Genomic DNA, 15,390 nt, shown 5'->3' with positions numbered 1-15,390 from the left:
AAATTGTATTGCTTTTTTAGTTTCTCTTCCTGAGAATTCATTATTCGTGTATAAAAATGCCATCAATTTGTGGATGTTGATTTTGTATCCTGCCATCTTGCCGAATTCATTTATTAAGTCTAATAGTTTCCTTGTAGAATCTTTAGAGTTTCTATGGACAATATTATGTCATCTGCAAATAATGAGAGTTTTACTTCCTCCTTTCCAATTTGGATGCCTTTTATCTCTCTTTATTGTCTGATTACTGTGGCTAGGATTTCTAGTATTATGTTGAATAAGAGTGGTGAAAGTGGATAACCTTTAGTACTGTATTTTTCCGTGTTTAAGGCGCTATTTTTTTTTAAAGTCATTAGACTGAAAATCTAGGGGCATCTTATACATGAATGTCAGCCAAGGAAGGAGATGTATGGGTGCATAGTCAACCATACCCTATTAAATAGGCTTCCTCCAATCACATGTCTTATTGTTACTGATGTCAGTTGATGCTGTATTTGGAGGTGGAGGTAGAGAGTGCTCAGATGAAACAGGGACAGGAGCATTCTGAGCCCATAAAGATGTCAAAAAATAAAAAGATAAAACCAGTGAGTGATTGTCTTACTCTGCAAAATTCAAACTGAATGTAATCAGCTATGTAAAAGAGCATGGAGATAGAGCTGCTGAGAGACAATTTGGATCTCCTTTCAATGAGTGTATGATCAGACAGTGGAGAAAACAGGAAGAACAACTCCTTAAGATGCCCAAGAAGAAGAATACCTTAATAGGAAAACCAGAAAAAAAAATGTTTAAAATATTGATTTCTTCATTTTGGGTTGGAAAAGTGGGGGTTGTCTTATACATGAGGGAGTCTTAACAGGAAAAATATGGTATTGTGTTGGCTGTAGGTTTGTCATATGTGGCCTTTATCATGTTGAGTTACAATAACTCTATTTCCACTAAACCAGGGGTGGGCAACCTTTTTGTGAGTGCATGCCAAAACCAGCAAAATCTCTGACTCAAAATTCTTCTGCGTGCCAACCCTAATTTTTTGAGAACATGTTTCACCTACTTGATATCTCTTAAGGTGTACGTATGTGAAAAACCTTGAAGAAATAATAAAATTCATTCGAGCGACAAAAACACAGTATATGATGATGAAAAATACATTTATTTTTTAATGTATACATGTACACTGATAGTCCGACAGAAAACTTTATGACTCCATTTGATATTATCAGTGTGACTTTTGCTGCTGCATCACTGATGACAGAGATTTTACATCAGGTTTATATTTTGTGACCTTCAGAGATATGAACGAGCTACTACTTTCATCTGTCAGGCTACTCCTATTATGAGACTTAACAAAATTCATCACTGAGAACAAAGATTCACAATTGTAAATGGAAGATTATAAGAGAGGGTTTCGCGTGCCAGCAAAAGTTACTGGCGTGCCATGTTTGGCACGCATGCCAGGTGTTGCCCACCCCTGCACTCTACTGAGAGTTTTTATCAAAAAAGGGTGCTGGATTTTGTTGAATATTTTTTTTACACTATTGATATGATCATGTGGTTTTTATCTTTCAATTTGCTTATGTGATGTATCACATTTATTGATTTGCAAATATTGTGCCAGCCTTGTATCCCTGGAAAAATTCCCAATTGATCATGGAATATAATCTTTTTAATATGTTGCTAGATGTGATTTGCTAATATTTTGTTGAGGATTTTAGCATCTGTGTTCATCAGGGATATTGGCCTGTAATTCTTTATCTTTGTAGTATCTTTATCTGGTTTTGGAATTTGGATAAAATTCTTTATTTTTGTAGTATCTTTATCTGGTTTTGGAATTTGGAATTTTCTAAAAAGAGCTTGGAAGTATTCCTTCCTCTTGAATTTTCTGAAATAGTTTGAGGAGGATGGGTGTTAGTTCTTTGAATATTTGGTAAAATTCATCTGTAAATCCATCTTGGCCAGGACTTTTGTTTGATTTAAGTTTATAAATTATTCTTCAATTTCATCAGCTGTTATTGGCCTATTCAGTTTTTCTGATTCTTCCTGATTGAATCAGAAATAATTTGAGAAGATTGTATGCTTCTAGGAATTTGTCCATTTCACCCAGGTTGCGCAGTTTGTTGGTATATAGTTGTTCATAATATTTGCTTACAATACTTTGTATTTTTGGGGTGTCCATTTTATATCACCTCTTTCATTTATGATTTTATTTATGTGGTTTCTCTCTCTTTGTTTCTTGATGAGCCTGGCTAGAGGTTCATCAATCTTGTTATCTTTTCAAAGGACCACCTCTAGGATTTATTGATCTTTTGTACTGTTTTTTTAGACTCTATGTAATTTATTTGCACTCTGATCTTTATTATTTCTTTCCTTCTACTTCTTCTGGGCTTTTCTTGTTCTTCTCTTTTGAATTCATTTAGTTAGAATTAGATAGTTTATTAGTGCTCTTTCTTCTTTGTTTGAGGTAGGCCGGTAGTGTTATGAACTTCCCTCTCAGGACTGCTTATGCTGTGTCCCATAAGTTTGGGGTGGTTATATATTCATTTTCATTTGTTTCCAGGAAGATTTTAATTTCTTTCTTGATCTCATTGTTTAATAACATGCTATTTAGTCTCCATGTATTTGAGTGTTTTTTTAAAAATATATTTTATTGATTTTTTTTTTTTACAGAGAGAAAAGGGAGAGGTATAGACAGTTAGAAACTTTGATGAGAGAGAAACATCAATCAGCTGCCTCCTGCACATCCCCAGTAGGCAACCAAGGTACATGCCCTTGACTGTAATCGAACCTGGGACCCTTCAGTCCACAGGTTGACACTCTATCCACTGAGGCAAACCAGTTAGGGCTATTTGAGTTTTTTTACTGTAGTTGATTTCTAACTTCATGCCCTTGTGATCTGAGAAGATGCTTGGTATTATATCAATCTTCTTGAATTTTTATAGATTTGTTCTGTGCCCTAATATGTAGTCTATCTTTGAGAATGTTCTATGTGCACTTGAGAAGAATGTATATTCTGGTGATTTGGGGTGCATTGTTCTGTAAATATTAGTTAGATCCATCTGATCTAGAGTGTCATTTAAGGCCTTTGCTTCTTTTTTGCTTTTTGTCTGGAAGACCTATCAGGTGATGTCTGTGGTGTGTTAAAGTCCCCTACTTTGACTGTATTGCTGTCAATATCTCCTTTAGTCCATCTATAGTTTTTTATGTACTTGGGTGCTCCTATATTGGATGCATATATGTTTACAAGAGTTATACTTTCTATTGAATCATTACTTGAGTATCATGAAGTGGCCTTTGTTGTCTCTTGTTATCGCCTTTGTGTTGAAGTCTATTTTGTCTGATATGAGTACTGCTACTCCAGTTTTCTTTTCCCTTACATTTGCATGGAATATACTTTTCATACTTTCTCTCTCAGTCTGTGTATATCTTTAGTTCTGAGATGGGTCTCTTGTAGACAGCATATATATGGGTTATATTTTCTTATCTATTCAGTCATTTTATGTCTTTTGAGTGAAGCATTTGATCCATTTACATTTAAAGTTATTATTGATAGGCATATATTTATTGACATTTTTATTTTTTTTATGCCTATGATCTTCTCTCTCTCTTTTTCTTCTTCTTAAAACAGTCCCTTTAACAATTCTTGCATTGGTGATTTGGTGGAAATTTACCCCTTTAACCTTTTTATGTCTGAAAAGCTTTTGATTTTGCCTTCAATTTTAAATGATAGCCTCACTGGATACAGTCTTGAATTTAGGCCCTTGCTTTTTATTACTTCAAGCACTTCATGCCACTCCCTTCTGGCCTGAAGTGTTTCTCTGGAGAAGTCAATTGACATTCTAATGGGAACTCCTTTGTATCTAATTTTCTCTCTGTGTGTCTTGCTACCTTTAAGATTATCTCTGTCTTTAATATTTGACATCTATACATATAAAAGCCCAACAACCAGAACTGTGGAACGACCAGAGTGACCGGTGGCCATGACGCATACTGTGGCAGCCAATCAGCCTGATCTGGACCCCGATTGGCCGCTCCCCCAGCTGACCCAGCCCCTGATTGGCCCCCAACACCCCAATAGGGGGTTGGGCTGGCCACCAACCTCCCTTGGCCCCTCCCCCCCACTGGCCTAGCCTGATGAGCCCCGATCGGGGTGGGCCCATTGGACCGCCCACGCATGAATTCCTGCACCAGGCCTCTAATTTTAATTATGATGTGTCTAGGTGTGGGTCTCTTTGGGATCATCTTGATTGGCACTCTCTGTGCTTCCTGAACTTGTGTAAAATTTTCCTTCACCAGGTTTGGTAAGTTTTCTGTCATTATTTCTTTAAACAGGTTCTCTGTTTCTTGCTCATCCTCTTCCCCTTCTGATATTCCTATAATGCAGACGTTGTTATGTTTCATGTTGTCCCAGACCCCCCTTTAGCTATCTTCCTGCTTTTTTATTGGTTTCCATTTGCTGCTCTAATTGGGTATTTATTTCTACCTTGTCTTCCAAATCACTGACTCAGTCCTCTGCTTCATCCAATCTACTTTTAATTCCTTTCTGTGTCCTTCATGTCATATTTATCATTCTTGATTTCTATCTGGTTCTTGTTAATGGCCTCTAATTCCCTTTTCATGCTGTTGTAATTTGCACTAAGTTCCTTAAGCATCTTTATAACCATTGCTTTGAACTCTATGTCTGATAGTTTGCTTGCTTCCATCTCATTTAGTTCTTTCTCTGTAAATTCCTCTTATCTCTCATTTGGAGATTGTTTCTTTGTCTCCCATTTTAGCTGTCTCTTTGTATTTGCTTCCATGTGTAAGATAGAACTGCTAAGCCTCCCTGTCTCTGTGGGATGGCCTTATGTAGAAGGTGTTTGAGGGGTCCAGTGGTGTAGTCTCTGTGTTCATCTGAGCTGGATGCTCTAGGAATGCCCTTGTGTGTGCGGTTTGGGCTATCCTGTTCTAATTGGGACTTTATTGTTGATGTCCCATGTGTGGCATAGTTGACCCCTTTGACTTGCTGACAATGAGGTTCAACCCAATGTCATTGTGCCAGTTGTCCAGTGATTGGGGACTCCTTATCCCAGAAGCTGAGTCTGCCTTGAGTCTCACACTTTGATTGACCCTGTTCTGAGCTGTACTTCTTTCCCCCATGCAACTGGTCCTACAGGTGTCAGCTACAGGTGCTTGGGGTCCTGCTGGCTTTCACTTGCTGAACAGTCTAGGATGGTGTTTGTGGCAAGGACCCAAACTGATGTTTCTGACTTATTTAATCAGGCAAAGACTCAGAGCCTCCAGAGAACCACCTCTGCCTACAGACTGATTGGATTCAGTCTGGAGTAGGCTCAAGCAATCGTCCACAGGTGGGGTGATAGGTTTTCCAACAGAAAGGGAAAACTGCTTCTACCTGGATGTTAATTATTCTTCACAGTCTTTTACTCCTCCCCAGAAACCACAGGGTGGAGCAAGAGATTTTCTAATAGGGCGGGTCAACTGTTTCTCCCCGCCCCCCCCCCCAGACAAAAATGGCAGGATAGTAAAGGTTTGCCTGAGAAAGATGACCTCCGTAGCATGAGGGAATGACTCAGCACATGAAATGAAGGTGTCTGCATTCTGAAGTCTAACCTCAGATTCCCCAACCCTGACTTATGTTCATACAGTTCCAGTCCACTCTGCCCTCCCTCTGCCAGAGCCCAGCATGAGTGGCTGCACTCAAAATATTGTGTACTGGCCCTTTAAGAGGGTGCCTGCATTTCAAACAAACACTCCCTGGCAGACAGAAACTCTGCTATTTTTCACAGCAAGAAGTTATATGGACAGCTTTCTCAGTTCTGGTGCTCTCTGCTGGGGGTCTCAGCTTGGGGATTTGACCCCAGGGTTCTCAGTGGCAAACCCCCACAGCTGAGATAACTCTCTGGAACTTCAGCTTCTGTCTGTGGGAACTTGGCCAGCTCTTTCATGCCTCCAGCTTTTCTATCAGTCTCTATGCGGTCTCCACTTTCCATCCTTGGTTATCAGACTTCTCTCCAGCTAGTCTTCAGTTGATTATTCAGGAAGGATTTTTTTTGTATTTCAGTTAAAATTTCAGTTAGGTCCTGGGAGCATGTCTGTGAACTTTCACTTACTCCACTGACATTTTCCGTATCTTCTGCAATAGATTTAGATTATCAAAATCAGGCTTAAGGATTGTTCCTACAGAAAGGCAGCTGATTTTTTGGAAATGAAACTGATAAAAGTCGCTCTTCCCTGCTTTCTCTTTCATCTCTTTCGTTATGTTTCCAGTAAATGGCATTCCCAGTGGCCTAAATTGACCTACAAGATTGCTTTTCTGTCTGGAAAACCTTTAGATTACAACATTTTAAAACCTAATTACTATTCACCATATACTGATACAATGCTATATATATGTCAATTATATTTACTAAAACTGGAAGAGGGAGAATGATGATAAAGGGATAAAATTGGAAATGGGAAAGAGAAAAATCATTGTATTTAAGAGTTCCAACAACTCTCATAGTTGTTTTCCAGAGCAAATGTGTGGCACTTCATTATGTATGTATGTATGTATGTATGTATGTATGCATGTATGTATGTATTGTTTCTTTATTGTTTGCATTAAATCTTTAAAAAACAGGCTGGTAATTTTAAGAAGCTGCCAGTTGTCCTATTTTTAGATCATAAGGCATGGCCAGAGATTATCAGTTTTGGCAGTCCTAATTCATATTTACACAGTAGTCACAATGAGTTTATTAAAACAAATTGTCTTGTCACTTTTTTCTACAGAAAGTCCCAAAGCATTAAAAGCTTGCATTCTCCATACCATGGCTGCAAGATCTTACATATTCTGACTTCTGCCTGCCCCTCTCCTCATCACATGTTATCTCAGCTTCAGATACCAAACACACCCAATACATCACCAAACAGGACATTTGTACACAAACTTTCCTCTGTCTGAAACTCTCTTCCCAAACATTTTTCCTAAATGTTTTCACTGAAAATTTATCTTAAACTTCATTTGTCCAACGAAGGATTGCTGGCTGAATGGTCCAAATTTTCAGTTTCCTTTCTACAGTTACTCATAGCTCTCTGTATGATTCCTTTATAATGCCTATTAAACATTCAAATGTTACATTTGTTTGTATAACTTGTTTTAATGTCTTCTTTCTGATATAAAAATAATGCATGAGCAAAGGGACCATGTCTGCTGTACTTATCATAGAATCCCCAATGCCTTCCCCAGTGCTCAGTCATGGTCAGTGGGCAGTACATATGCACTGAGTGATTAAATGCAGTCATGTTTAAAAGTACCATTTGATGTCATCCAGAATTATATTTGAGTTTTTTTTCTGCAGTGTAACCTTGCAATAATATCAAAATGCATCAATAATGCAGAAAACATGAACAGATAAAAATGAGCTCTTGTTAATACTATATTTGTTTCTATCATTCTTGTTATCACAATCATCATTATCATTATCATCACCATCATCATCTGTGTTAGGTTTGCCTTTGATTGTTCTGTCACTCAAACAAAGCCACAGTCTCTAAGTAAGAAATGTATTATGTAAAACCAAGGAACTTTAGAGGTTGTGCTAAAATTTTATTTATGTTGACATTGAGGATTTGGATTTTATTCTGAATTAAGTTATTTACTTACTGTCATTCTAAATAAAATAAAAAAAACTACAACTGGCAGTTTGACTCAGTGGATAGAACGTTGGCCTGCATACCAAAGGATCTGAGTTCCTTTCCAGTTAAGGGCATTTACTGGGTTGCAGGCTCCTCCCTGGTGCGGGTTCTGGTCAGAAGGAGGCCAGGGCTGCCTGTTAAACATCCTACAATGCCCAAGACAGCTCCCGCAAATTATATATAATATATATATATATATGTTTCCAGCCCAAAATATCAAGAGTGCTAAGTCTGAGAAATGTTTTGTGGAGCAATGAAGAGAATGGACTTCTGTTTGCAACAAGGATAACTGTCACAAACAAAACATTGAGCAAAGAACTCAGAAAAGAGTACATGAAGTTGTGTTATATGAAGTTAAGACAGACTAAACTTTGCTTGGTGATAAAAGTCAGAGTAGTAGTTAATCATGGGTAACTAGAAGTAGAAACATTACTGGGATTCAAGTAATGCTTTATATTTTTATCTGGGTGGGAGTTGCAAGGATGCATTTATTTGTAAATAATAGGTACCTGTATACTAAAGTCTCCAGTAGACTTTGAACTTCATCTGCAACTTTGGCTCTTCCTGGCCTTCAGACTAGAAATGGAACATCAGCTCTCTTGGGCTTGCTGGCTCACCTTGCAGGTTTTAGACTTGATAACCTCCATAATTATTTGAGCCGATTCCTTTCAATAAATTTTTTCTATATATACACACATCCTTTCTGTTCTGGGTTTGTTTTTTTGTTTTGTTTTGTTTGTTTATTTGTTTGTTTATAGAATCCTAACTACAACACAGGGTCAAAATTTTGGAATTAAAAATAACATTTTCACATATGAAACTTGCCATTACAAATTCAATTCTTTGCCCATCACATTCTGTTTTGTATTGTGAGCCCTTCTTCTATAACCCTACATGAATGCTCTTGAACCTCAATGGAGTATATATATATATATATATATATATATATATATATATATATATATCCATCGTTCTCACCACTTTTCACCTCTCCTTCTAAGATTCCTTGGTTCTAAACTACATCCTCTCCTACAAACACATGTAACTCAATTTTCAGCTCCCTTACCCAAAGTCTTGACTCTTAGTGTTTTCATCATTCCATGACCGATCTCTTAAAAACTAGGGAAAAGAGAAGAACTACTGATGACCAGAGTTCTCCACTGAAATGGGTGAAGCAATTGTTAAGACTGTGGCTAAACTTCCTTTCCTTCCCAGTCCCATTTCCTTCCACGTCCTTTCATAAGTGCTCTTTCCAGTAGTGTTCCATAGAAAAATTTTACAAATTTTAGTTGTAGAATTTGCTTTCTATGGAATTCAACCAGCAGTAGATTGTACCCACAGAGGTCTGAAAAATAAGTTTCCGTAAAGGGATTCTAGAACTAGGTAACCGGCTGCCCGTCAGGGGTCGGCAAACTCATTAGTAAACAGAGCCAAATATCAACAGTACTTCTTCAAAATAGACTTGCCCAGGCCAAAAACTGACTTCTGTGCATGGGCCACGAAGTTTCAATTGCACTCTCCACACGCCTACACACGGTATTTTGTGGAAAAGCCACACTCAAGGGGCCAAAGAGCAGCATGTGCCTCGTGAGCCGCGGTTTGCCGACCACGGGCCTAGATGACAGGACCCCACCAGTGGTGGTAAGTGTGGCATATATAGACCGTGGCATATATAGACCATTGCATAAGGAAGGTATCCAAATATTAATCTTTATATGGGTGCTGTTTGCTGTTAATGCCTCAGTTTGATCATCTTACAAGGCATTGTGCCTGTCCATTGCTAAAAAGCTCATAGCTGCTCTTTTCTTTAGAGAATTTCCCTTAGCAACATGGTAGCTGCTCTGCTCAAGATGGATGGCCCACATACAATGCCTGATGGTGCAAAAATGTCTAGCACTTTGCTTCAAGGAGGGACAAACTCTCATGCTGTTTGTGCTACAGAGATCCCAATGAATCAGCTTGAAGCCATTTTTTCCCTGCTACCATGGCCTCGTTTCATTTCTATTTTCTTGCCCTCTCCCGCTTCCCTTCTAGTGAAAGCACTCCCTCAATAAATGACATGAACACAACCCATCACCAAGGCTCTGCTTCTAGAGAATCTGACATAAGATAACTAATCCTGCTTTGCGGTTTGGTACAGGTAAAATTCATGTGATGTTTCTTAGTGTGCCTTACAAAAAAGCATATTCTACTATTGTTGGGTGTAGGGTACCACATTCATACATTAGGCTAAAGTGATCATCATGGCTTCAAAATATTTTCTAACTTTACTTGAAATTTTACCTCTGTTTTGTTTTGTTTTGTTTTGTTTTTTACTTACTGAGATGTATGAAAGTCATTTTTAAGTCTCCTAGTATAGAAATTGAAAACTTTCTCTGTTCTCTAACTGATTACATTACAAATGGCAATCTTTAGACTTAAATCATGAAACCCAAAATTACTCACCTCAGTCTCCTCAAAACAATTCAAGGACCTTATAATACTTGATTTATATCCAGACTCTTTAGGAATTATTTTATGTTAATTTCATCTGCTCTTTTTTAATGCTAGAGTACATTATTATGATCTTTTATACAGTCAATATTTATTGTTTCACATATCTATTACAGTTTTGTATCTGCACTCATTTTTGTTGTGCAGACATTATATTTAGGCTTCACTTTTTCCTGAAGTAAAATATTTAGAACATTTTCATGATTTTCAAGAAAAATTGTCCTCCAAATATAAATTTTACACCCATTTTTCAAAGTTATTTTTTCTCACATATATTGACACATAATTGTCAACCTAAGTTGACAATTATATTTCACTAACTTACACTCTCTCTCTTGCACTATTGTTTGACTACCCTAATTATAAAAATCATGAGAGCTCCTCCCAACCCTTTCCACCATGTGAAGACACAACAAGAAAGCAGCCCTCTGCAAATCAAGGAGAGAATTCTGACCAAGAACCCCCAATGCTCGCACACTGATCTCAAACTAACAGCCTCCAGAACAAAAAGAAATAAATATTTTCTTTCTAAGACACACAATATACAGTAACTTTTTAAAGCAGCCTGAGCTAAGGCAAACCATGATACTGATGGCATTTACATGCCAAAACCTGGCTTCCATGTGACAAGGTTTATCATCCCCAACACCAGCAGGCCATCCAGTTCTGCAGTAGTACATGTCTCTTTGGCTTTTGCTTATAGCACAGAAACCACCACTGTGCCTTTAAAGGTGATAGGATCTCTCTCACCAGTGCAAGTTCTTATGTGTAGTACTTTGCTTCTAATAATTTAGAAGTATAATTCAGGATAGGAAGTAGAAGTTACTCTACCTGAAATTTCCAAGAGAGACAGGAAAGTGTATGTCTTAGTTTTGAAGCAAATATAATGGATTGAGAACAAGGCCTAATAGGAAACAAGATGCAGAGGTAAATTTTAAACTTTCTATACTTTGACTTAAGCTGAAACCCCTAATTTTGCAGGCTGGTGTCATTTCTAGAAGCAGTGAGAACTTTCATGATCTAATAGCCATTTTTTAAATTTTCTTGTTATTATCATTATTTGTATTGTACTTTACATTTCTTTGTTTTTTATTTTTTTTTACAGGATTAAAAAGAAAGAGTATGTAATGAAAAGCAAGTGACATGTTTACCCTGATTGCACCCACTTCTCCCGAGTAGGAACTGATATTACTTCTTTGAGGGCTCCCATAGGTATTCAGTGTGTACACATACCTATGATTGCACACAGTACTTACATTTTTTTCCAGTAAACACATTATACACTTCTTGTGTTCCTCCTTTTTTTCACTTTACAATATATATTCAACATTGTTGTATATTTATAAAAAATAGTGCTGAATTCTCTATTTACTGGCTGCATAATATTCCAGCATGTGCACATGTTAAATTATATTACCAATTTATATCGATGAATATTTTAGTAGATTCCAATCTTTTGTCATTTAAAGCAATAAGTCGATGAATTGTTTGTAAGTATATTTATTTAAAAATTCATATTTCATAAAGTAAACATGCTATAACAAAGCATACGAGCATTAATTGTATCTAATGAAGGCTACGCATTGATATTCTTTAGTAAGTACCTTTTTTGTTTCATTGATTGAATGAACTTGAAAGGAATACACACTAAGAACAAGCCATAGAATATAGCCACATTCTATAATTTATTTCAAAGGAGAATTATTTCCATTTAAACAGTGATCCTATGCCTTGCACAATGCGAAAAAGTTTACCAGGACCAACCAATATTGAAAAGACATCTATGGCTTTTTCAATCCAGGAAGTATTATCATTTTGAGCAGTATCAATCATATTTCTCAAATGATTGATCTCTGCATTCATCTCTTCAGATTTCTTTTTAAATCCTTCTCTAAGCAGATCTTCTTGAACCTAAAAAAAGTGAGAGGGGAAATAAACATTATAAATTCCCATGTTTTTCAAGAATTTCATTTCCTATTTAAGAACTCTTTCTTTTCACGCTTAAAGTTGTTTTCTCTTACAGAATCAAGGATAATTTTGCAATAAGGAATAATCCTGGCTTGGACCTAAACACTGAAAGAAAGCTTGGTTTACAGTCTTACAAATATTCACATATCTATAGGGTTTTGCTAGGATGCAAAGCCTGGCCTGAGGACAAATGTGATGTATGCCAGTCATAATATCAGTTGAGAAGTAACCTTGGTCTGCTGGCACCAATTCTAAGTCCCACTTGGAATAATATGGCCAACCAAATGTAGAAATAATAGGAACTTATACATTGCTGTAGAACCCTATTATAAACACATACAGATAGCCAATCAGGAATGCTTTCTTTGCCATAAGATGACTTGGGTAGACTCTCGATATCTGGGAACCATGCAGCAAGTTTGAAGCTGTCATATCCCTGAATTCTTAATCTGGGCGTTTCTGATAGTTTATCGTCAGCATAGATCTACCTTAGAGTCTTTGGGTGGTAGTGGGGTTCCTGATAATAGGCAATGTTCTTGGTAAAGCAAACCAGTTGGTGGTCATAATAAAAACATGTGTTTCAAATAACTGTTTATTCAGGCTAAATAAGTCATTTTAAAATAACGCAAAATCACACCTCAGAGCCTATTTATATTGTCCAAGTATTCAGAGATGAGATGCTTGTCCTGACCACTCCAGAGTATATGCACAGAGTAGATTTCAAAGATACTTTTTACAAAGAACGGGGACAAGGGGAAGATTCAAGGTTTTAACAAATCACAAGTAGTAAATGGCAATGGTGTTTCCTCCACGGTCTTGCTGTAACACACTCCATCCCACCTGAGGTACTAGGACAAAGACCATGGAGCACTACTGAGGCCATGGCAGGGCTTACCTTCAATTTATGCTCCAATATCATATTCTGCTCTCTTATGATAGTCTCTCTGTCCCTCTCCATCTTCTCCTTCAGTTGCAATATATTTTCCTCAAGACTCCTCTTCTGTGCCTCCATCTGCTGCTGCTGCTCCTGTAGTTTCTGTTTCATCAGCTCCTGTTCCTTCTCAGCTGCGTCCTTCTTGGCCCGCTCCGCTGCCCCAGGGAGGTTTGACAGAGGGAAGAAAATTAGGTGAGGACTAACCTCTACCCTCTTGAGCTCTGATAACAAAACAAACTGGAAGGGGAGGTGAGAAGACTCTTAACTGCTCCCTTGCCACACCATCAAGAGCTCATAGCAGAGTGTGATGGGAAAGGCCCTGGCTGGCTGATGTACCCTGGTGTTTTCAGAGTTAGAGAGTAGGTCCCACAGAAGGACAGAAATCTCCTTGTGTCAGGAGTTTTTGTTCTCACAACTGTCAAAGGACAGTGCAGGTACCTGCCACCCATTGTGAGCCCAGCCCTGCCCCTTACCTGCCATGGCCTTCTCCCCATCCGTGAGAGCTTTGTCTGCCTGCAGGATGGAATTCTCTGTTGCTGCCTGAGACTGCAGGAACCTCTGGAGAACTTCATGTGCCTGAGGAGACAAGAGGAACAAAGAACTTCAATTTCCACTGGGAATAATAGGCTTCAAATAATAATGTCCAGGTTATTTTTTCTTCCTGACTAAAACTGCATCATGTCTCCACACAGTTTCCAGTCTCATTAGAGAGCCCAGAAGCTCTTCATACCCCTGAAGTCTCTCCCCTAGTGCTCCATTCTTCTGTTCACTCTACATTCCAGCCAGAGAGAACCATGTTCAGTTCTACACAACCAATGTCTCTGGTGCTTTTGTATAGTTGCCTCCCAGGGAGAAATGTTATCTCTAATTAGCATTGCTGTTCTCCTCTGCTACTTGCTGGCTGTTCCGTTGACCAAGTCATTTTAACCCATCTCGGCCTCTCAGTTCAGATGTGTGAAATGTTCACAAAATGTATAGATGCCTCTTAATGCTACTTGAAGGATAACATTAAAATTCACGGGAAAGAACTCAATATTATGCCTTAACAATAAGAGTTCTGTAAATATGAATTGCATTATTATCATTATTATTTTATTATTATTGGTTGTACCACCACCTCTATAGTCAACTATCTCAGATTCATAAGTATTTTAATGCTGTATGCAATTATGGACATGATTGACTTCCTTTTCTCTTTTGATCAGCCTGGAATACAAAAATTCTGACTTTAACTTGTAAATTGTTTGCCTTTGACTCACTGAATGTTATATTGTTGGATGGAAAATGATTGTTTCTCTTCTGTCTTTTATGGATTTCAGAAATCCATATTCTTTTCTGAGAATGGACATTGTGACTCTCTTTAGGAAAAAAGACAAAATTGTGGGCCTTTAACGCTAAAACAGTCATGATATACCCATGCTCCCATATTACCCACAACTAATGTTGTGACCAATTTCCAGGAGACCCTCTTGACTTTAATCTGTAGGATCCCTATGCTCCCCTTATTCCTCACCTTCACTCCTTTCCTGGGCACTTTCCAGTAGTCCTGTTCAAGCCTTTCTTTTGTTTCTATGTAGAGCTTGTGACCACCAGGAACAGAGAAAATGCCTGCTGAAATACCTTCCATCAGCGACTTGGAAAGCTGCTCAAGTTTTTCCTGGCAGAATTTAACAGATGCCTCTTCATTCTGCAGCAAGATCTTATCCTGCTTATCCTTTATTATTTCCTGAAAGGGAAATATAGAGGGCTATCACCAGGAGAAAAAGTTCCAAAGAACCGGGTGGAAGGAAGTCTAGCTGTGGTCCTCATGAGAAAGGCTTTCTGTTGGAGAAGGACATGGAATAAAAAGGAATTACAAGGCTTCCTTTACTCACAACCTGAAAATTCCATGTGAGGCAGGGGAAAGCTTTTAATCTCTCTGGGTCTCAGGCTCTTCATCAATAATACTGGTGTTGAATTCCCTTATCCCTATGGCTCCTTGCAGCTGTAACTTTTGTTAATTTCATTTTCAATGACACAATGAAACAATAAGGAGCCATAGGAATTGAAAATACCCTGGTATGCGGGTCTGTTAAGAGAAATTTGGTTCCTGGGAATGGGAGATTGTTCTCAAAAAGCATTTAGCGAAGGAATGGCTTTTGGGTATTCAGGGCAGGCTTGAATTCAATGTAAGTATTCAGTTCAGAAAGATGTCTATGCTAATTATGCATCAGAGACCAAAAAAATTTTTACATAAAGTACCTGGGGAGAAGAAGAAGAAAATGCAGTCTTTTTAAATTGCATCTCTCATATATGAATCCAGACCACTCTATCCATGACTGAGAGAGGAGGAC

At 37.9% G+C, this 15,390-nt stretch overlaps 1 protein-coding gene across 2 annotated transcripts in view; it reads right to left on the bottom strand.

Moving 5' to 3' along the window:
• Positions 1 to 11,821: 11,821 nt before the first annotated feature.
• LOC132230842 (guanylate-binding protein 6-like) overlaps positions 11,822 to 15,390 on the bottom strand; it is a 34,100-nt gene continuing 30,531 nt past the window's right edge. For both annotated transcript variants that reach the window (XM_059688930.1, XM_059688931.1), the window contains exons 8-11: positions 14,571 to 14,783; positions 13,531 to 13,633; positions 13,019 to 13,212; positions 11,822 to 12,066 (exon numbers count right to left, since the gene is read on the bottom strand). In XM_059688930.1, the coding sequence (XP_059544913.1) occupies positions 11,857 to 12,066; positions 13,019 to 13,212; positions 13,531 to 13,633; positions 14,571 to 14,783 (720 nt within the window). In that variant the 3' untranslated portion in view covers positions 11,822 to 11,856. The remainder of the gene's footprint in view (positions 12,067 to 13,018; positions 13,213 to 13,530; positions 13,634 to 14,570; positions 14,784 to 15,390) is intronic.

The sequence above is a fragment of the Myotis daubentonii genome, chromosome 3 (assembly GCF_963259705.1).
Source record: "Myotis daubentonii chromosome 3, mMyoDau2.1, whole genome shotgun sequence".
NCBI classification, from domain to species: domain Eukaryota; kingdom Metazoa; phylum Chordata; class Mammalia; order Chiroptera; family Vespertilionidae; genus Myotis; species Myotis daubentonii.
The sequence above is the reverse complement of the archived record's forward strand: the minus strand, read 5'-3'. Positions and strand labels throughout refer to the sequence as shown.